This window comes from Erithacus rubecula, assembly GCF_903797595.1.
Source record: "Erithacus rubecula genome assembly, chromosome: 20".
In the NCBI taxonomy this organism is placed as follows: domain Eukaryota; kingdom Metazoa; phylum Chordata; class Aves; order Passeriformes; family Muscicapidae; genus Erithacus; species Erithacus rubecula.
This window is the reverse complement of record NC_136672.1, coordinates 11,157,225-11,180,341: the sequence shown is the minus strand read 5'-3', so window position 1 is coordinate 11,180,341 and position 23,117 is coordinate 11,157,225. Positions and strand designations below refer to the sequence as shown.

Here is a 23,117-nt window from a genome sequence, read left to right as displayed (position 1 = left end):
ACACAACTCACACACAGCTCAGACAATTCACACAAGGACCCAGTACCTGAAGAAAAGGCGAAGGGATCTCATTTGTCCCAGGTCTACTCTGAAGACACCACACACCTGCTCGAGGGTAACTGCCTTCTGCTGCTCATCCCATCTGGTGCTCTGTGTTTGCCCATTGTTCTCCTGGAACTGGGCACTGGTGTCCAGGCTGGAGGCAGAGCTGGTGGAGCAGGTCATGCCATTGTCACACGTGTCCCTGTGGGGACAAAAACCCCGTCAGCCACGCGAGGCTGTGGGTGCATGCAACAATCACAGATGTTCCATGTTAAAAACCTTTAGTCAGAGTTCTGAAACTGGCACTCATTCACCAACTAAATTATTTTTATTTAAATTAATTCTCTGCCATCCCAAAAAGCATCCTGTTTTTGGCCTTTTCCTGAAGTTCTTGCATGCAGAACTGGGGGGAGTCAAACCCATTCTTGAAAACACCAACCCTTGAGAAGGCAAAATCAAGAGGCTCAAGCAATGCCCTCAGTGTCCAGCTCAGCCACTCCACACCAGAACAGGGACAGGAGGAATGAGCACATTCCAACAGCAGCATGGAGCTGGGATCTCATCTGGGAAATCCCCTCTTTGACCAAGAAGATCCAAAGATGTTTCCCTTGAACTCCAGTTTCTCATTACACCTCTACAAGTGGACTTGCCAAGTCTGAATTCTTGTCTATATTCCAGACAAATGGTACAACCTGCAATCTTGAAACTTGGGAGAGTTAAGGATTGGGAAATCACACCTGAGCTCTTCAACCCACTGCAAAGGACAGAAACTGAACCCAACCCTTTTCCAACCCACCCCAGATTTCCAGCTTTAAATGCAAACCGAGTTCAGACTCAAAAAGCCCCCTTGCCCCCAGCAGTCCCCATCCCAAAAGAAAAATATCAGAGCTTTGGGAGTGAATGTGCAACTGTGACCCCTTGGCTGGTAAAAAGGCCAATGCACGTGAACAATCCCAGCGCACTCTGAATGGGCTCTGCTGTGAAATTGGGGTTTGCCAGACAAGGCCTGGAGCAGGTACAAAGCAGCCCCCTGCAAGGCCACTTTATGTGGTGTTTTCTAATCCTCTTATCCAACAATGTGGGCACTGAACGCTGGAAATCACAGACTCAGCATGCACTTCACATCCCTGTGCCTCCCTCGCTGGGCTCGGGGCTCTTCCACGGGAGCACAGCCCGAGGGACAGGGACAGGGACAGGGACAGGGACAGGGACAGGGACAGGACAGGGACAGGACAGGACAGGGACAGGGACAGGACAGGGACAGGGACAGGACAGGGACAGGGACAGGGACAGGACAGGGACAGGGACAGGGACAGGGACAGGGACAGGGACAGGGACAGGGACAGGGACAGGACAGGACAGGGACAGGGACAGGGACAGGGACAGGGACAGGGACAGGACAGCCTGAGGGACAGGACAGGGACAGCACAGCCCGAGAGACAGGGACAGGACAGGGACAGGACAGGGACAGGGACAGGGACAGGGACAGGGACAGGGACAGGGACAGGGAAAGGGACAGGACAGGGACAGGGACAGGGACAGGACAGCCTGAGGGACAGGGACAGGATAGGACAGGGACAGGGACAGGGACGGGGACAGGGACAGGATAGGGACAGCCCGAGGGACAGGGACAGGTTGAGAGACAGGGACAGGGACAGGGACAGGGACAGGGACAGGGACAGGACAGGACAGGGACCGCACAGCCCGAGGGACAGGGACAGGACAGGGACAGGGACAGGGACAGGGCAGCACACCCTGAGGGACAGGGCTCTGCACAGCTCAGCCATGGGGACATTTCTAATCAAGCCCTGCTCCAATGTGTCCCTCAGACCCCCCAGCCCCTTCCTGCTCCTGGGGCACTGTCTGGGTGAGACCATGTTGGCTGACTCCAGCTGAAGAGCAGCTTCCTGGCTCTCTGGGAAGTTCTGCTGCTCCAGGTTTTGGAAAGAAAGCAGCAGAGCAGAACTCACATTCAGGCCATTTGGGGCATGAGGACCCAGAGGGGATGTGGCAACAGGGATCACACCACACATCCAAACTCACTCCAGGTTAGACATCAACCACAGGCACAGCTGTACAACATCCCCGGCCTTGGGAAATTTTCCATGAAGATTGTATTGGTTTTTTCGAAAAATCAAACATTACTTTCTGATAAAGTATCAAAACTTAACACTTTCTAAAACATTGAGTATCTAACGTTAACACAAATAAAACAAGAGTTCTGGTACAAGATACTTGGGCTGGACTGCCTGCTAGGAGCAGCTGGTATTTATGGAGCAGCACTTCATAACAGCCACAGCTGGTTACACAGGATTTTCCTGGAAGAGATGACTCAAACTAACTCGAAGACCAAGCAGAGGGAACCCATTTTCTAAAACTCTTGCAAAGATGAGCTGGTCAGTATGGCAGTGGGCTAGAGGATGGGCTGCTGTGAGGATCATGCAGGGCCTGGTCACAGAGGTCCACGTGCCAGTTCTTTAAGAACATCACCTGAAATGACCAGCAGAAATGTCCAGAGAGCTGCCAAGAAATGAGTTTCCAGAGGAGCTGGGCAGGGTGGCTTTGATGCTGGGCATTCCGTGGCTCCTCAGTGCAGCTCCCTGTGCTCCAAAACCCAAAAGTGCCCCAAAAGCCAGAGTGCCCAGCTGCAGCAGGAGAGCCTGGCACAGCCCTGGCACCGGGAGCCTCTGGAAATGCTGCTCCCAGGGACATGTTTGCAGTTCCATCCAGCAGCGGTGACAAGCTCGCACACCCTGAGCAGAGGGCTCAGCCCCTCCAGGGCGAGCACACAGCCTCAGGCTGGGCAGCCCCGGGAAATTCCCATGTTCTCACCCAGGCACAGGGGGAAATCTGAAAGAGACACCTGTGCCCTGGTCAATGGACACGAACATTCACACTCAGCACAGATCACAGAGCTCCTGCTGTGCTCACTGAGTCACCGGGGAAATTCGGAAAAAAACCGCTCTGTGTCTAAAGTATTGATTGAAAAAAAACCCTTCAAAATACTCTAATCTCGGGATTACTTTAAAATAAGATTTTAATATTGAGATCATTCTGTAGGACAGTCCCAACACGCAGTATGACCTCTGCTAATTTTCTGGGGTTTGGGGAGTCCTCCAACCAGGCACTCAAGACAGACAAATGCAGGGAAGAGTTCATTGTTTGTCAGACTGTTCTATCTGTTGGATGAGGAATTTATCCCAGAGCACCCCGCAAAAGCAGGAGCTGAAGCACTGCAACGCAAATAGCCAGAGGAACATTCCAGAGAGACTTTGGGTTGTGGGATCCAGGAAAAACAGAGCACCAGCTAGTACACAGCACTGGTCAGCAAAACAACAAGTGCAGTGGGCCACGGGAATAAAAGGGACAGGGAAAAAAATCAAGGAGGATTAGAAAACCTGGATCAGGAAATTCCGGGCCATGCTCATGTGTTCAGTTCAAGGAGGTCATGGAGGAAAGGGAACAGAGCTGGGAAGGGGCTGGAGCACCAGGAGAGGCTGAGGGAGATGGGGAAGGGGCTCAGCCTGGAGAAAAAGAGGTTTAGGAGGGGCCTTCTCATACCCTGATAGAAGAGTGGAGCCAGCTGAGAATCGGGCTCTGCTCCCAGGAAACAAGGGACAGCACAGAAGGAAACAGCCTCGAGCTGTGACAGGGCAGGGCCAGGTCGGGTACTGGGGGAAAATTCTTCATGGAAAGGGCTGTCAGACATTGGCAGAGGCTGCCCAGGACAGGGGTGGAGGGATCCCTGTGGATGTGGCACTTGGGGACCCGGGTCAGGGGTGGTCCTGGCAACTGCACTCCATGAGCTGAGGGCTTTTCCAACCCAAACCATTCTGGGATCCTGGGATTCCACTTCAGCCTTTGGCCTCAGCCAAGTGCCACCACTCTTGTCTCAAAGCACATCCCAGTCCTGCTGGAGAGCAAGACCAGGGCTGATGTACTTTCTCCACTCAACAATCAAGTGCAGCAGCCAGCCATGTCCACATTCCTGGAGCCTCTGTAGCCCCAAGGAGCCACATCCCCTCCCACCCAGGGACCTCTCACACACCAGCTCAGAACTGCAGTGAGACCCAGCCTGCAGCACTGGGACCCAACTCACTGCTCCAAAGCCCTGCAACACACCTACAGCACAGAGAGAGCTAAACCCAGTTATTATTTCTGTTCCAGAGACCTGCCCTGATTACCTGGGAAGCCAATTTCAGCAACAAAGACCTAATAACTCATTTTACGATGTGATGTGACAAATATAATTAGGAGAGAGAAAGGGGCTGAAGGCTGCAGCCATGATGTGGCAGTCACCCAAGCTGTCAGCCTGCACCAGCTGATTCCCAGAGAGCCTCCTGGCAGAGCCAGCCCTGCTGCTGGAGCTGCCTCTCCATCACCCCTGCACTAACACAGGCTGTCACTAATAACAGCTCCCACAGCCCCAGCATTCCTGCACGCCGGCCTGGGACCATCATTTACAGACAATGAGCATCATCATAATGTATGAGCATCCATGTAATGGGAATTACATGCCCCTTTTCCTCCCCAGGGGTTAGCATTTCTCTGTTTCTCCACTATTCCCCACAGGCACTGACCTTCTGGGTTCCTCTTCTTCCCAGCAAGGTGAAACAGCTCCTGGCAGCAGCAGCTGCTAAGACAGACAGCTTCAAACAAATAATCTGCCAATAAAAGTTCAAAGCTACCCTGGATTGCCTAAAAATTTAGTGCAGCGGCTGTACAGAGTAATATTGAGTATCTGGAACCCAAATCCATTGTTCTGATGAAAAAGTGTCCTTGAAAATATACATATATTATAGACTGAAACATGCTGAATTCAGTGACACGAAAGACATGCACAGGAAACCAGATGGGTAATTTAGGATTAAAAAAGAGATGTTGAAAGGTCTCTGCTCGCTCTGCAGAGCAGGGCTGGAAGGAGACTCACAGGACAGCAGCAGCTTCCCATGGAGTGTGGCCACCCAGAGCCAGCCACGGGCAGGGAAACCCTGCAGCCACACTCTGACCAGCACAGGTTAAGAATTGTCCTAAATCCACCCCATGGCTGAAAACATTTGGGACTTGAAGTTTCTGTGCCTCAGGGAACCAAAGCAGAATCGATTTCCACTGACCACGGTGACCAGGGAACAAAGTGTCGGGCAGCCTGGATTTAGAAAGCCTAGCCAGGATTTCTAAAATTAAATGTCAAAACATCCTCATGTGGAAGCATTTCTATACGTCTGCAAACACGTGGGAAACAAATCTAACAATTCCTCCTATTTGTTGGTGAAACCTGGGAAAAACTACTCAGGCTGTTACAGTACAAAGTACACGGATGTCAACATGGACTTTCCAAGAGCTTGTTCCACAGGCTTTCCATTGATCTGTTTGCTTTCAAAACATAAATTTTCCCCCGTTGAACTGCACTAAATGCTATTTAGTAGCTAATTAACTTTCTGTGCTGAAAACCTCCTGTAATTGCACTTCTTTCACCTTTTTGAGCCCGTGTCCCCCGGGGAACCCAAGCTGTCCTACGGCATTTGTTCTGCTCATTTCTATCTCACGGGCACAAGTTCCTGGCTGACACCGGGCTGCCAATCACGGCACCAGAGGTCACTGGAGACCAAATTAGGAGCACTCTGCCTCTGACAAACTTGCTTGGCTTAGCTTGTTGTAAAGGGAAAATAAACAGCTACGAGAAATAATTGTCTCCTTTCAAGCAGGGCACGGGGAAGCAGAGCAGCGCACCGCTGTTAGTCACTCCCAGCACTCCTGTTATTAACCCAAGGAACAGGCTGCTCACACCTGCAAGGTGCTCCATCCCTCACCTGGGACCTGCAGAGGGTCAGTGGCCACAAGCCACCTTCAGGCACCTCTGACCTTGGGCTGGAAGAGCAAGTCGAGCGTCAGCTGCCAGCAGCTCTGGCAAACAAACCACCGTAAGGCGGCGAGGGATGCGCCGAAACCCGACTGTGCAGCTCTGCCTCCTGACGGGCCTCACTGGTTTGTCCTTGAGAAACAAAGATCAAACCTATTTGTTCTGCTTGCCGTGCTCCCAGCACCCTGCCCACAGTTACCTGGCACAGGTGGGACACCCATCTCAGCCTCACCACACCGGGGGCTTTGTTGTTCCCAATTCATTCCCCCAAGCCCTCCAGGCTGGAGGGGAAGCTGAGCTATTCCAGCCAGCAAGGGGGCATTGGAAAAAAACAGCCCCACGGCCTCCAAAGGGTCCCCCCAGCACTGAGAGTTAAAGCAAAAGGGAAACCAAACAAACCCAGAGTTCTTGAGTTAATTATTTCGAATGTAAATGGGAAAGGCAAAAAATTAAGCAGAAGTTTATGGTGAGCGAATGGGATTTTTTAATCTCTATTCCCAAAGTCTGGAATGTGAGACAAATCTACCTCCAGCTAGCAAACAATCTGCTTTCACAGCTGACACTTCCACACAGGTGTAGCTGCCCAGGTAAACCCAAGTGAGGTTTTTCAGGTTTTCTTTGTGAGTTCCTGTTGCAGGGAGAGAGAGCAGTTTGATGCTTAGGAATAAAATACACACAGCTTCGAGCAGCCAAACACAACAAATCACTGAGAGCCGGGTGGACACTGCTCAAGGATGCAAATGTTACCTTCAGTTTAAGGGAGGAAAATGCTCCAAAAGCTCAGATTTTTATAATCTGAACAGAGAAGGGGCACCTCATGCCTGAGCTTACACTCATTAATAAATCAATCGAAATGCAACACTTAAAAAAAAAAATTCCTTAGATGGAAAAAGTGATTTCTCAGCAAAGCCCGAAAAAGAATGTTTGCTTTTCAGCCCATTCCAGCCTGGAGAAGGAGACCTTTCTTCCCCATGTTTATTTTATTTTTAAAATCAATGGATTATTTTGCTTTTTTTCCTTTCAGTTCAATCCATGCAAAAATAAAATTCCCCCCTAATTATGCTAATTCTAATCAAGCCTTCAAACTGCTGCTCCTTTGAAAGACCTGCCGATTACCTTTGTTCTTATATTCCTGGCTCTAAGCACCGAGCTGGGAATTTCAGGGGGACATTTTAGTGGCAAAGTTAACCAACTGCCCGGACTGAGCCAGCACCACCCAGGGAGGATTTCACTGTTTCCACAAGACAATGCGGATTTCCCAAGGGAAGGGCTTGCTTCAAGTAGCAGAAAAGGGAGAGGAAAGAGGAGTGCAGCCTAAAAGCATGTTCCAGAGTTATTGTAAATGCCTAATGCTGGGATAATTGCGAGCCCCGAGCCAAGGAGACAGAGGCCGAGCAGATTTATTTGCATATACTGTGGTGCTTTGGAGGGGACATGCTCTTTATTTTGATTCACTTAACGCAATTCTTCCCTCACAAAGCTGTGGATACCTGCCAGTGCCATTTATCTCTGCTCTCCATTCAGATTTCTGGGCGTTGTGATTGTATAAATAAATAACAGAAGAAATGCAAGAAATATCCAGGGAAAAGGTGAAAGCAGCCCTGGGGAGAAGGACTGGTGGGCAAGAGCTGGTCATAGCCCTGAAACCCCTGGGCTGGGCTGAGCCCCCTGGGCTAGAACTGAGCCCCTGAGCTGGCCTGAGCCCCAGAGATGGGCTGAGCCCCCTGAGCTGGAAATGAACCCCTGGGCTGGGCTGAACCCCTGAACTGGGCTGAGCCCTAGAGCTGGGCTGAACCCCTGAGCTGGGAATGAACCCCTGGGCTGGGCTGAACCCCTGAACTGGGCTGAGCCCTAGAGCTGGGCTGAACCCCTGAGCTGGGAATGAACCCCTGGGCTGGACTGAACCCCCTGAGCTGGGCTGAATCTCTGAACTGGGCTGAACCCCTGAGCTGGGCTGAACCCCTGAACTGGGCTGAACCCCTGAACTGGGCTGAACCGCCTGGGCTGGGCTGGGCTGAGCCCCCTGAGATGTAAATGAACCCCTGAGCTGGGCTGAAACCCCTGAGCTGGGCTGAACCCCTGAACTGGGCTGAACCCCTGAGCTGGGCTGAGCCCTAGAGCTGGGCTAAGCCCCTGAGATGGGCTGAACCCCTGAGCTGGGAATGAACCCCTGAGCTGGGCTGAACCCCTGAGCTGGGCTGAACCCCTGAGCTGGAAATGAACCCCTGAGCTGGAAATGAACCCCTGAGCTGGGCTGAACCCCTGAGCTGGAAATGAACCCCTGAGCTGGAAATGAACCCCTGAGCTGGGCTGAACCCCCTGAGCTGGGCTGAGCCCTCTTGGCTGGGCTGAGCCCCCTGAGCCGGGCTGAGCCCCCTGAACTGGGCTGGGCTGAGCCCCCCGAGCTGGGCTGGGCTGGGCTGAGCCCCAGCATGGCAGCAGGGCAGGGATGTCCCCTGTGCCCCAGCTGCAGAGCTGCCCCAGCTGCAGAGCTGCCCCAGCACAGCAGAGCTGCCCCAGCTGCAGAGCTGCCCCAGCTGCAGAGCTGCCCCAGCTGCAGAGCTGCCCCAGCACAGCAGAGCTGCCCCAGCACAGCAGAGCTGCAGCTGCTGCAGAGCTGCCCCAGCACAGCAGAGCTGCCCCAGCTGCAGAGCTGCCCCAGCACAGCAGAGCTGCAGCTGCTGCAGAGCTGCCCCAGCACAGCAGAGCTGCCCCAGCACAGCAGAGCTGCCCCAGCTGCAGAGCTGCCCCAGCACAGCAGAGCTGCCCCAGCACAGCAGAGCTGCAGCTGCTGCAGAGCTGCAGCTGCTGCAGGGCCCGGGGAGGCTCAGGACGGGCAGAGGTGCAGCAGCTCTGCAGGGAGGGAAGGCTGGCACAGCCAGCACTGCTCACCTGGGCAGGAGAAGCTTTGGGGCGACCCCAGCGGGGCCTTGCAGGGCCTGAAAGAGCTGCCAAGAAACGTGGAGAGAGATTATTGACGAGGGATGGAGGGACAGGACAGGGGATCGGTTTCAAACTGAGAGTAGATCTAGATCACATATTAGGGAGAAATCCGTTCGTGTGAGGGTGGGGCTGGCACAGGGCTGCCCCTGGATCCCTGGAAATGCTCAAGGCCAGGCTGGACGGGGCTGGGAGCAGCCTGGGGCAGCGGCAGATGTCCCTGCCCAGGCAGGGGGGCACAGATTGCGGTTTAATGTCCCTCGGCACCATTGCGGGGCTCCGCATCTCAGCCCGGGCCGCGCTGAGGGGAGGGGGGGGCAGCGCCGGGCACAGCGCGCCCCCTGGCGGCCGCGCCGCGCCACCGACCGGCGGGGCACGGGCACGGGCACGGGCACGGGAACAGGCAGGGACACGGGAACAGGCAGGGACACGGACACGGGAACAGGCACGGACACGGGAACAGGCACGGACACGGACACGGGAACAGGCACGGGCACGGACACGGACACGGACACGGACACGGACACGGGAACAGGCACGGACACGGACACGGGAACAGGCACGGGCACGGACACGGACACGGACACGGACACGGACACGGGAACAGGCACGGACACGGACACGGGAACAGGCACGGGCACGGGCACGGACACGGACACGGACACGGACACGGGCACGGACACGGGAACAGGCACGGGCACGGACACGGGCACGGGAACAGGCACGGACACGGACACGGACACGGACACGGGAACAGGCACGGGCACGGGCACGGGCACGGACACGGACACGGGCACGGACACGGACACGGACACGGACACGGGAACAGGCACGGGCACGGACACGGGCACGGGAACAGGCACGGACACGGACACGGACACGGACACGGGAACAGGCACGGGCACGGGCACGGGCACGGACACGGACACGGGCACGGACACGGACACGGACACGGACACGGGCACGGACACGGGAACAGGCACGGGCACGGACACGGGCACGGGAACAGGCACGGGAACAGGCACGGGCACGGGCACGGACACGGGAACAGGCACGGACACGGGCACGGGAACAGGCACGGACACGGACACGGGAACAGGCACGGACACGGGAACAGGCACGGACACGGACACGGGAACAGGCACGGACACGGGCACGGGAACAGGCACGGACACGGACACGGGCACGGGAACAGGCACGGGCACGGACACGGGCACGGGAACAGGCACGGACACGGGCACGGACACGGGAACAGGCACGGGCACGGACACGGACACGGACACGGGAACAGGCACGGACACGGGAACAGGCACGGACACGGACACGGACACGGGAACAGGCACGGACACGGACACGGACACGGACACGGGAACAGGCACGGACACGGGCACGGACACGGGCACGGACACGGACACGGACACGGGCAGGGCCGGAGTCACAGACACGGTCCCGGGCAGGACCACAGCCCCAGCTCCAGTCATGGCCAGAGTCACGGCCACGGCCAGAGTGACGGTCAAGACCACAGTCATGGGCATGTCCACAGCCATGGTCACAGCCACATTCATGGCCACAGTCACGGTCACATCCATGGTCACAGTCACAGGAACCGGCCACGGTAGCGACCCATGGTCATGGGCCACCAAAAAGCCACGGCAGCACAATCCACAGCTCCACAGAAAGCCCCAGTGCCCTGCCCATGAACTGCATCCCAAGCTGGAGTTCAGGCTTTCCCCCCTGTCCTGAGCAGAGCTGAACCATGCCCGCTGCCCCAGAGGCTGGGGGCAGAGGGGACCCCCTGTCCCCTCCTGGCTGGAATCTCCCTCTTGGAACCACCCCTCTCTCTACCTCCCTGACATCCCAAATAAAGAGCTTCACAGACCCCTCAGCAGCAATTCCCAATCCCAAGATAGCTGTCACTATTTTCTTCCAACGAAAACTGGCAGCAACCCAACGAAGGGAAGAAACAAACCTGCTATAATTAATGTTCTTGCTGTTCAAATATTTATATAAAGCAAGATAGAGCCGTATGCCTCTGCAATCTCTTGGATCTGTCCAACCTTCTCAGCTTTGCAGTCGGGAACAAGTTTCATTGATTAGGCAGCGCTGCTGATGGCTCAGGCCAGCTCCCCTTCCCAGTGCCCGGCTCCACACAGACCACCCCTGCCTTAGGGAAGCTTACACTGACCCCACAAAGCAAACAGAAGGGATAAAGGACTATCCTTCTGATGGAAGGAGGATTTGTGGATGTTTTTTCCCAGGCATGGGTTTGGGTACAAATGGAATTAGGAGCTTTGCTGTCTTACATCATAAGTGACACCAGTTCAGTCAAGTCCTGGGGAATGGGAGCCTGGACCAGGTACCCCCCTCACTCCTCCCCAGGGGTGAAATCATTCAAAACTGAGATGCTGCAAGAAGTTAAGGAGATTTTGAAGTCTGTGACCAATTCCCCTGGTTCCAATATAATCACTTCTGTTACAACAGCGATGAATCCCCAATCTCTTGATGACTCCAGAGCTACTGCCAGTTCACACTAATTTCAGCTCATTTCCCTGATAATTTTGCCTCCTGTTTTAGCTGCAGAGGTCAGAACGCTCTCAGCCCTTCAGGTGAGCTGCCAAAATAAGATGATGCAATGCCTGCACTGCTCCCAGAGCAGCTCATTTACTGATGAGCTCCTGGGAAGCAGCTTAACAACAGGATGTGCAACACATCCGTAAGAATTGCATCAGCTGCGACGCCAGAGGAGTTTCTGCCTGTGCTGTGAGCTCTGCCTGGGCTGCCTGTGATCGATCTGCCACATGAATTCATGTCTGCTGAAGAACCTGAGAACTCACCATCATCCAGCTCCATTATGACCGAGTTCTGTTATTTTTATTGCTGGCTACTAAAGCGATCGATGTCTCATGCAAGACGTTTCCTTCCTGCATTGATCCCACCTTGACCAGGCTTCTGCTCATCCTCTGCAGCCCGAGCTGTGGGAGCACTGCTGGCCTCTGTCCCAGCACCTGGGGCTGCTCCTGGAGCTCCAGCCTCTGGCCACATGCTGCCCCAAGTTCCACTCAATTCCAATGCTGAGGCTCCTCAGTACAAATTTTGACTCTATTGGCCAATATTCCAAGGTGAAGTGAGTGAATCTTCAGCACTGTTGTGATGCTTGTGAGATATCAGCAATCCCAGCTGAGGAGTGAGAATCCTCCAGCAGCCTGAGCACCCATGAAAGCTCCTGTTATCCAGGAACCCCTCTGGCACAAACCAAACCAAACCCCACTCAGAGCACTAAGTGCTTCCACACTGACTGCATAGATCTGATCTCATGGGCAGTTCAATAACTCCAGCAGCATCAGTGGATGGACATTACAGAGGTGTCAGGTGCTGTTTGGTTGCCTGGATGTAACAAAAGCATTTTAGTTTCAATTTACTGATGGAGAAAATGAAAGCAGAGGAATTTCCTAGGGCAGCAGTGAGCTAGAGCTGGGCACAGAGAGCAGCTGCCCTGAACTTGTGTCCTTCAGGCCACAAGGAGAATGAGAGCCAACAAACAATGGGGATAGGGGAGGGAAGGGACAGAATGGAATGATTTTATGTGCAGAATCCCTCCTTTTCCACAGAAACACAGACCCTGGCAAAGCTGCCATCAATGCTGGCATTCCCACACCAGCTGCTCCTGCCAGAGCCACGTGCTGGGAGCACTAAGGGGTCCCCAGAGCCAACAAGGACACAAACCCCAGGACAGTAAAACCACCTTTTATTGAGGGATGAGGGAATCACCCTGCAGCAGTGTGCCAGGCTGGTCTAAGAGAGAAGCAAGAGTGTGCACGCTGTGCTGGGACACTCCCATTGCTCCCAGCCCAAGGAATTGTGTAAATGGGAGGAGGATGCATTGATTGCTGCATGGGACCCCTGGCAGCGTGTCAAGCTGAGAAGCAAAGAGGAAAAAAACAATGGACACGCTTTTATTTCCTTATGTTCCACCAGTGACTTACAACTGACTTACTCATTGTGCAACTCCAGGGCTGCCCAGCCCAGCTCCCTCCCTCATCCTGCACACACTGCAGTGTCTGTGGCCAGGCCAGCTCCTCAGGGACACTCCAAGGGGCAGATGGCACTTGTGCCTCCTGCTCACACACCAATCCTGCCAAGCAGCTCGCTGAGCCCCTGATCTGACCCGAGTGTACCTGTACACCCCAATTCTCCCACAGCGACCTGTTTCTCCATTTCTGAGGATATCTAATCACACAGGAAGCTGGCTGGACTGAAGTGCAACATATTCCTCCAGCTTCTGCAGCCACAGAGGGGAGAGCAGAGCTGTGTGTGCAGCAACTCCCCAGTGCAGAGGGAAACAAGCAGGAACAGTCGCTGCTCCTGGCAGAGAGGAGGTGGTGGCTGGGAGTGGGGAGGGAAGAGAGCTCAAACAATCTGCCAGCAGCACAAACTTTGTTCCCACTCCAATTCTGGCTCACAGGGGAAGCAGCCAGCAGAAAAACCCAAACCAAAACAAACCCTTAAGAAACAAGGAAGCTGTTCTCGTGTTTGTAGTGACTTCTGAAACAGCATCTCCTGTACCCTAAAATACTGAGATGAAAGCAGGAATATGAGATGATTTTTGACCAGACTCTTGCAAAGGATTCTATGCAAAATCTCCCACTCAACAGCTTGTAAGATCCTGCAGATTCCATGGAAGGCAGCTCAATGGGGAAGAACAAACTGGCACAAAAAACACACACACTGGACAAAACCCTTCCAAGTCAAAAGTCCCAAACAACAAAAGCTCTGTTTTATTAATCTGCTGCAATTACGAGTGTCACGTGCACTGTGTGAAGCTTCACACTGGCACCACAGGAGTTAAAAAAGAAGGAAAAAAAGCCAAACCAAGCAGGGCCCTGAGCTGGCTGGAGCTGTCTGGGTTCCAGCAGCAGTGAGGAAAAGCCAGCAGAGGGCAGGGAAATGCCACAGGAATTCACAGACAAGGCAGAGAAGATGCAACAAACCATATTTCCTTCCTTTCCTGACACTATTTGCAGCTCAGAGCAGAAGTGTTGCAGCACAGTTAAACCACAACCCTCCTGACTCACTGGATGCTGCCCGGGACCCTCCTGCAGCAGCTCTTTGTGGGAGCAGTCCAAGCCCACAGCATTCCTGGGACAGCACGTGGGCTGTGGCCCAGCCAGCACTGGGGTTTCCCCAGGCTGAGCTCAGCCTCCTGCTCCTCAGCAGCCAGGATGTTGTTCTGGACATGATCTTCCCACTTCCAACCACTACAGTGGGGTAATGGCACATTCTTGAGCCCTGAGCTTCACAACCCCTCTATGAGGACAGAAGATGCCAGGCCAGGCACATTTCACTTGTGGTCATTGGCATTTCTCTCACCACTGATCTGGCAAAGGCTGGACTTTATTATTTGGGGTGGGATTGGATGGGATGGGATGGGATGGGACAGACACCACTCACCCCACTGCACAGGTGCTGCAGAGCTCAAGCCCAGCAAGCCCTGGGCACATCCTGAATGCAAAGCTGATACAAAGTCTGACATCACCTCACAGAAGGGTTTTTAAATATCCAGAGAGAATTGAATCCATTAGAATGCTTCCTCACAAACCTCGCTCTTACTGGCATTCTCTGGGCTTGAGATTAACCCATAAAATAGAGGCAAAATCTCCTCAGCTGTCAGTGCACTCTGTGCACTGCTGACACACACAAAGGAGAACTCGTTTCTCCTCATTTCAGGTGTAGTTTCAAAGTTGAGTTGTAGCCTAAAAATCAGCCCCATGGTGCTTCAGGAAGGCAGCACATCCATCCTCCCTGAGATGAAAACCAGTACCACACCAACAGAATGGCAGAAGCACAGGAATGGAAGCAGGGAGCTGTACAGGTGTGCTCCTGCTCATTATTCCCTTACCAGGTGCCTTCTTTCCCATGTGCAGTTCACTGCAGGTGACACTGAGCAGCACTGACTGAAACACCCAGGTTAGACATGCAAGAATGAATATTTATCCGTGTGAAGTGGAACCACGTTGTGAACAGCAGCAAAACAAGCTGCCACACACAGGTTCTGTGTCAGCACAGGGCCCAGAGAGGTGCCCAGGGCTCAGGAAGTCACCTGGGCCCTTTGATGGGGCTCTGCACGAGAAGCAACAAGCTCAGATCCTCAGAGAGCCAATTAGGCAACAAAGGGCCCGTTTAATTTAGCAGTGCTACTTCCAGGGCTCAAGACAGTTCACCTGGAAGAACATACACAGCCCCGGGTGTTTGGGCCAGGGTTCACTGAGCAGAAGCAGAACTGGCTGACAGTTTGCTGTAAATTCCATAGGAGTCTGAAGCAAGACAGGACACTGAGCTCAGTGCCACTGTGAACTTTCTCAACTTCCTTCAGCAGGTCCAAGCTCAGCACCCAGCAACCAAAGGACGCGCTCACCTGCTTTCACTGTCCAGGAACACGGAGCTGCTGCTTTTCCCCAGGGCTTCGCTGATGGGGGAGAGGCAGAAGGGGGAAGAGAAGGCATCGGAATCCGAGTCCAGAGCGCTGTCCCTGCTGACATCGTCGGCACTCAGCTCCAAGGATCCCTCCTCCTCCGTGCCCTCGGAGCCGCTGGCCGCGCTCGGGGTGCCCGGGGGGCTGCGCGGCGGTGGCGGGGCGGGGCGGGCGCCGCTCCGCCGCTGCCCGTGCCCGTCCCCGTGCTCGTCCCGGTCCCGGTCCCCGTGCCCGTCCCCCCGCGGCGGGGAGGCGGCGCGGCGGCGGCGCGGCGCTTTGCGCACCGGGGAGCTCTCGGGGGTCACGTAGCGCAGCGCCTCCTCGTCCTGCCGCCGGATGCGCGCGTTGGGCACCCAGGCCAGGATCAGCGTGCTCCCCAGCAGCTCGTCCTTCTCCGTGTACAAGCACAGGTAGCCTGCGGAGGGCACGGGGGGCGTTCTAAGGCAGCCGCACGACCTCCCGCTGCCCTTTCCCCCCGTCTCTCCACCCTGGAAATGTTCAGGCCGAGCTGGATGTGGCTCTGAGCCACTGCTTTGGTGAACGGTGCTGCTCCCGTGGCAGGGAGGATCTTTTCACCTTTCACCTTCTCAGGAGATGATCTGCAAGGTCCCTCCTAACCCAAACCATTCTGTGATTCCTGCTGCTTCGCTACCGTTACACGTGGGCAAAACAAACCCTTTTATTTGCCAGGACAGAACTGTGGAGCTGCTCAGCATTATTCAGTATTTGCACAACATTTCAAGTCTGCATGTGGCTTTTGAACAGTTTGAATTCCTCTGGCCTAATTGAACAGATAAATGACATGCAAATACTTGGACTTCCTGGACAGATTTACTAATCAGGAGTAAACTATAAAATATGTTCCCACATGAAAAAGTTCTACTGTTTCTTAGTTAAACAATTTCAAGTGCCAGGTGAACATGGATTTCTCAAGAATATTTACCCTAGTGTAGCTAAAGGGCTACAGTTTTTATGGGGAGCCAGTGGAAAAATAAGGCACCCACACCAAAAGGAAAGCAAGGGTCACTGCTCAGGGAATAATTCATTTTGTGAAGCTAAGCCAAGAGCCACAAGTCTTTGATGAGAACATGAAAGAGTGCAGGAATGGATGAGAATAAAAGGACAGAGCAGGATTTATCCTCATTTACTCTAGTGCAAGCAGTCACCTTCAGGCTTTTTGGATTTTCCCTTTACCAGTGGCTGCTGAGGCCACTCCAGCAGGGACAGTTACAAGGGGATACTTGGATTTCCTGAGCTATTCATGGACACGTTACTTCTGTTACTGTCCTCACATGACAGTTTCTGACTGCACAAAAGGATTTACTAAACCAGGTAAATCCAAGCTGGACCGGAAGAGAAGGAGTAATATCACTAATCTTCCTACTAAAAGAAGAGCTGATGGATCAGCTCATGGGCTTTCCTCAGCCTTCCACAAAACTGCCTTGCCCTGTCCCCCACCTCCTCATTTCTTACAGCCCAAGGTGTGAACTTGACAGAAGCAACAGCCAGGAGAGAGCAGAAGAGAGGAGGGGCAGTGTCTGCAGCAGCCCTGACCTGGATGGTGGTCCCCCACGCCCTGCAGCAGCTCGGGGGGGTGCACACAGACATTGTTCTTGGAGTAGATGATGTCCCCATCCAGCACAGGGGCAGCAGCAGCAGGCAGGGTCAGCAGGTCGGAGGCTTTGGAGGAGGCTCGACGGAGGAGTCGCCCCAGAGACATCGCCAGGGAAATGTTTCCATCCTCTGTCAGCTCTGCTCGGGAGCCAAGCTCAGAACATCTGCCAAGGAGGAGGAAAAAACAGTGTGAGAACCAAAATAAGGAGGGCACAGCACGTGCCACCCCCTGTCTGAGGATGAGTCCCATGTCAATGCACACCTCAGGTGAGAGCCCTCCAATGCTGGGCATCTGTGACATTCAAAGGTGCTCAAACACACAATGCCAGGACACGTTTCCCTGCAGTGAGGAAACATGAAGGCAGCAAAACCCCCACGTTAACTGTGGGGAGGAGGCAGAACAGCAATGCTGGGCTCTGAACTCCCCCTCTGATGAGCAGCTCAACGTGGGGACCTGCCTGGCGTGCCACTGACCCAGGATGTCACAGAGCCAGAGCTCATCAGAGGTTCCTTCAGCACAGAAATGCCTGAGACCACAGCACTGCACAGGGGCTGCTGCTCCAGCCACAGCACCTCCAAAAACAGCATCAGGCAAACCCACTTCATCTCATGCTTGCCATTTCTGTGTTTGAGGTTTTCGGGGCTGGGAGTTTTTTCTGTGAGGTTGTTTTTGAGTTTGGTTTGGGCTCTTTTGAGCAGTGATGGTTAACTAGAGCCTTGCCAGAGACAATGTCCAAAAGCCCAGTGTTCACCAGGGAGGGCAGAGCCTGGACACAGAGCGTGGCACACCAGCTGAAGGCAAACACTTCACCCACCCAGAGCTTCACAGAACCGTGGAGCACAATCCCCAGCTCACCCCAAATAAGCTCTGTGCTCAAATGAGATGTGCTGCTGGCTGGGGCTGATGTTGAGGGGCTCTGCAGTGACACAGAGGGGTGACCCAAGCTATAAAGCATCCAGCAGATGGACCAGGACATGCTGGAAGAGCAGGAGGGTCCCACACAAAGTGCAGAGCAGGCTCCTGCAGCCATCCCCAGCTGGGAAGCACCAGAACCACAGCAGGGTCTGTTCTGCCAAAATCACAGCAGGAGAGGAAACTCCTGCTTTTGTTCCTTTGTGTTTCCACAGCCCAGCTTGCTGTGACCAGGCCAGTGTGACCCAGCACAGCCCACACCCAGCTCAGAGCTCAGCCTGGGCTGTTCCAGTGCCAGGCTGGGCTGCAGGGCACGGCCACGACAGCCAGAGAGGAAAACAAAGCACACAGGGCAGTTCCTGAGGAAATACTCCAGCAAGCACTGTCTGCTGCTGAACAGCTCTGATTTCCTTCATCTGGTTTGGAGGGCAAATCCAGCCAGCCCAGGAGGGCAGAAGGCAGAAATGGCAAAGGGGCATTTCCCAAAGGGCTGCAGCTCTCCTGCCTCTGACAGACATGCACAGGACTGCAAATGACACTGCCAAGCTGTTGCCACAGCCTTCATTAAAGGACAAACTATTGGTTTGGGCAATCCCCACATTTGTCAGCTCAATCTCAGCAGAGGCAGTTTCTGCATTCCTGCCTTTGCTGGGACTTGGAGAAGCCTCAGCCCTGCTCTGTGCCAGCAGGACCTGCACACTCCTGTCTCCTTCCAGACACACAGACCCTCATGTCTGAGCTCCAAAAGCCAAACACAGTCAAGCCCTAAGCTCATCCTTGTCCACATTCCCAAAATCCACAGTTTCTGAGTTACACCTGGCAGCAAGTCATTTACCTCAACCACATTTAAGGAGAAAATCACCTTTCCTCTCATTGCACCCTGCAAGAACTGACAGTAATTTTTGGTGCAACTTCTCCTTGCCCACCCTGAGTTACAACATGCTGTTTCCAAACAGGGCTGGGGGAGTCAGGGGCAGTGCTGTGGAACCACCTGGCTGGAAACCTGGACCCCAGCACACCTGGGCAGGTCACCTGTCTGTGCCTACAGCAGCACAGACCTTCCTCCATGCCAGACACTTCCTCAGACCCCCCAAAATCAGCGGGTGCACAGGAGGGAGGAGGCACCAGCTGGCTGCTGCTGCTTCCTCAAAAGCCACAGGGACAGGGCTGGAGAGGCACAGGACAAACAAGAGCTCCTGTGATGTCCTGCTGCAGCTCTCTGGGTGCTCCCAGGCAGGCAGGGGAGGCTCAGGATGTCTCTGCCAACACAGGCACCACTTAATGAGCTTTCAGCAGGCACAGAAAGAACAAAGTGACAGGTAAAGATGAAAAGCTGCTCCCTGGAAAGCCAGAGGAATGTAAAGGGAAACCTTGCTTTGATCCTGCAGAACACCTGTTGCTCAGCACTGCCTGCATGTGCAGGTGGGCAGAGCTGCAGGTACACACAGGGCTGGGAAGAGGAAACCAGAAAAAAGGCAAAAGGTTTGGAATAAGGTGTCCTGCCAGCTCAGAAATTCAGTCTGCTGGACTTGTCTTGCAGAAGAGCTGCACATCAGAAATCAGAGATCACTGCAGTGCTGCAGACAGTAGCCAGACACACTGGGATATATAAATATCACCAGGAAACTCAATCCTTTCACTGTTCTCACAGGCCAGGGAATTCTTTGTGTCTTTGGTTGCAGGATTAATGAAAAACAGATGCAAGTCACAGGACAGTTTCAGGGAGGGTGACAAGAGTTATCTGGGCCAGGGAAAGTGATTGCCAAGGGAGGATAAGAGTGAGGGAAATGTATTAAAACCCTCACACATGGGAACTGTCACTGCCAAAGGAAGGAAGAGCTGTCAGTGAAGCACAGAGGTTGTAAGGCAGTTGAACTGTGGCAAGGAATACCTAGTTTTGAAATAGCTGGGACAGTGCTGCACCAGAACAGGGAACCTCAAGGGGCCATTTACATCACTGGGGTTTCAAAGGCCACAGAAATAAATACCCAGCCCCAGTGGGGGCCAGATGCTGGGCTGGGCCTCTGAAGGTTATCTAGTCTGCTGCTACAACCCCAAAAGTCTCTGAAACTCAGCTTGGGAAAGTGTGCCTCCTTCCTAAAAGACAGAACTGCACACAACACAAAGCAGCAATAACAGGAGCAGATCTGCAGGGTTTGCTCTATTCTCAGCCCTTTTCCACGTGGGACAACATCTGCACACACAATCTGTGGGGCCTGGGGTGTGGGGAGAGGCAGGAACTGCCTTGGGGAAGCAGCAGGATCCGTCCCACAGCTCAGGCAGCAGTAAATCAGCACACCATTCAAAAACCCCCATTTTTCACATTAATTTCACATTTATCTGCTGATCTGAACGGATTCTTCCCCGTGTGGCAGAGCCAGCTCAGCTCTCCAGAAGCTGAAGCACTGAGTTAGCTGATAAGCTCTTGCTGAGTGCCAATATTTATTAAGCACACACACATTTTCCTCTCCCACACATCAACTGTTGCCACTAAAAATCCTCGCTCCAGCTCCTGTGTCTGTTCACACAGCCCTGGCTGCTCTCCCAGCCGGTGCCAGCACTTCTCAGCTTCATGATGAGAAAGTGCTGGGGAGCCAATTCCTGCAAATCTCCCCCAGAGCCTGCCCAGCTCCAGCCAGCAGCACCCAGAGCAGCACTGGCAGCTCTCTGCCCTGCTCAGGAGCCATCCCAAATCCTGTTTGCCTTGGCACGTGGCACCTCCCCTGGCACCTGCTGCAGCCTCTGCTGGAGATTCCTTGCTGGCAGGATGTACTGTGGCACAGCTGGCACATCTGGGGGGCACTGGGGGGCACTGGGGGCACCCCAGTTCCTCTCCCCAGGGAGCCCAGCCCCGAGCAGGGCTGGCAGCCCCCAGCACTGTGCGCTCTGGCTCCCAGGGCACATTCACTGTGAGACACTTGCAGAGCTTTGCAAGGCACAGGAGCCGAGCTGCAGGGCTCTGGAGGTGAAATGTGAGACCTGCAGGGTGACTGGGCACAGCAGGGAAACACGAGCTGTCAAAGCAGCACCACCTTCAAGCATGAAATGTCTTGGGGAAGGAAAACGCACCGGGCTCGCTTTCTTTCTCGCCCTTAATAACTGGAATTTAGTTTTACACCTTTAAGGAGTGCACAGTCGCTCAGACACTGCACAGATTGCTGCCTCTGCTCCCTCCTGGGAACAGCAAATGCCAGTTTGGAACTCAAGCAGAGCCACAGGAGTAGGGCAGCCTGGAGTCAGCACTCAGCTGCCTCAGTGGATCTGCTGTGCCACTCTCAGCTGGCCCTGCACTTGATCTCTACTCCTCTACAAGCACATGAGAGCCCTTGTATCTCCTCCCTTTGTATTACAGTACCTCGACATGGGAATAAAAAGAGAAAAGCTTTCCAAACTCCTCGCTATGCTGGAGCCAGTCAAGAGGATCCAGCCAAATCAAGGAGAAGCATTTACCATGGGGAGCCACTCTGAAGTCATCCCATCTCACGGGGAGAATTATGTAGGTCACCAGAAAGTCTTTGATTGCTGCCCTGCTGGAGCAGCAGCTGCTCACAGAGCACGAGCAAAGGGAAGGGAACAGCCAAAATCTCCACAGCTCCAAAAGCAGTCGGTACAGCAGGAGCATCTCAGCTGAGCAGGTAAAAATTCAGCAGCCTGAATCCTGCAAGGCTGTGACTCAGGACATGAGAAGGGAAAGGGAATGCCATGTCAGGGCTGGCTGCTCCCAGCCACACCTGCTCAGCCATCAGAAAGCAAACAAAAAGCAAACAAAAAGCAAACAAAGCTCACCCACCCCCAGCACCAAACCCACAGAGAGCACACGCTGTCACTGACACTGTGTGTGCCACATGTCCCTGTCACCCAGACACTGTGTGTGCCACATGTCCCTCTGTCCCCGATTTCCCAGCTTTCCACGTCACTTATCTGCACTGCTCGGGTCACAGGAAACGCTTTTATGAATTTTTATTTCCAACATCCTGTTGCTGTGCTGATAACACTTCCAGGACTCGATCCTCAAAAACCAGCAGCTCAAACCCCAGGAGTCTGGATCACAGCTCAGTGGATGAGCAGATTCTGCTCTCAGCATGACAAACATCAGACAACACATCATCCCTGCCACGCTGGACTCTCATTTTCCTTCCTATTCCGAGTGGCAACTAAGAACAAAACCCCTCTGCACGACAAGCTCCCGGCCTGAGATCCGGAAAGGTTCATGTCCCAGAGGAGGCAGCCCAGTTATTTTAGAGTAAAACCATAACCCTGCCTGCAGCACCCCGAGGCTGGTCAAACCACTGCCCACGATCCCCATCCACCTTCTCCGCAGGTAACAGGGCTCAGGGGGATGCCGGGGTCACCTGGGAAAGACCAGGTCGCCAAATGGAAGGAAAACACGGAAATACCCCAAGCTGCACGGAACCGCACCGAAATAACAGAACAGAAAGTTTAAGAACTGTTTAGATTTCCATCAGCGCCCCCGGTGGCATCCCGACCCTTGGGCAGCATCCCGACCCCCGGTACCATCCCTATCCCGGGGAACATCCCCGGTACCATCCCGACCCCCGGTACCATCCCGACCCCCGGTACCATCCCTATCCCGGAAAACATCTCCGGTACCATCCCGACCCTTGGGCAGCATCCCGACCCCCGGTACCATCCCGATCCCGGGGAACATCCCCGGGACCATCCCACCCCCGGTACCATCCCGACCCCGGGACCATCCTATCCTCCGGTACCATCCCACCCTCGGTACCATCCCACCCTCGGTACCATCCTATCCCCCGGTACCATCCCGTTCTCCCGGAGCACCCGCCGCCCTCCGCGGGGCTCCGGCGTGGGAAGAGCGGACAAAGAGCGGGACCAAACCCGGACCTGCCCAGGTACCGGCAGGATCCCGGTGCCGGTCCCGGGCTAGCGCTACAGGATCACCCGGCCCCCCACCCCCGCGGCCCCCGGCCCGGCGCGGCCCCGCTTTACCGGCACAGACGAGCCCGGGGAAGCTCCCGGCGCTGCCCGGCCCGGGCTCGGAGCCGCCGCCGCCGCCCGTGCGCTCCGCCCGAACCGCGGGGCTGTGCCCGCCCGGCGGCCCCGCCCGTCCGGCCGGCCCGGGGCTGCTCGGCCGGGAGAGCACGGCGGGACCCGCCCGGTGCCGGTACCGGGGCCCGCGGGCGGAACCGGCGCTGGCGGGGGACGGAGCGCGGCCCGAGTCCCCCCCGCGCGCCGGGGATGGTGCGGCCCGAGCCCCCCGATCCCCCCGCGGGCCGCGGTGGTGCGGCCCGGGCGGT

General features: G+C 54.8%; 1 protein-coding gene across 3 annotated transcripts in view; it reads right to left on the bottom strand.

The window, feature by feature from the left end:
* Positions 1-23,111, bottom strand: part of TBC1D16 (TBC1 domain family member 16) — a 30,630-nt gene extending 7,519 nt beyond the window's left edge. For 2 of the 3 annotated variants that reach the window (XM_079323689.1, XM_079323690.1), the window contains exons 1-4: positions 22,810-23,111; positions 16,866-17,089; positions 15,255-15,726; positions 47-244 (exon numbers count right to left, since the gene is read on the bottom strand). In XM_079323689.1, the coding sequence (XP_079179815.1) occupies positions 47-244; positions 15,255-15,726; positions 16,866-17,031 (836 nt within the window). In that variant the 5' untranslated portion in view covers positions 17,032-17,089; positions 22,810-23,111. Of the gene's footprint in view, positions 1-46; positions 245-15,254; positions 15,727-16,865; positions 17,090-22,809 lie in introns of those variants that run through there. The other variant, XM_079323691.1, reaches the window with a different exon arrangement.
* Positions 23,112-23,117: the final 6 nt, after the last annotated feature.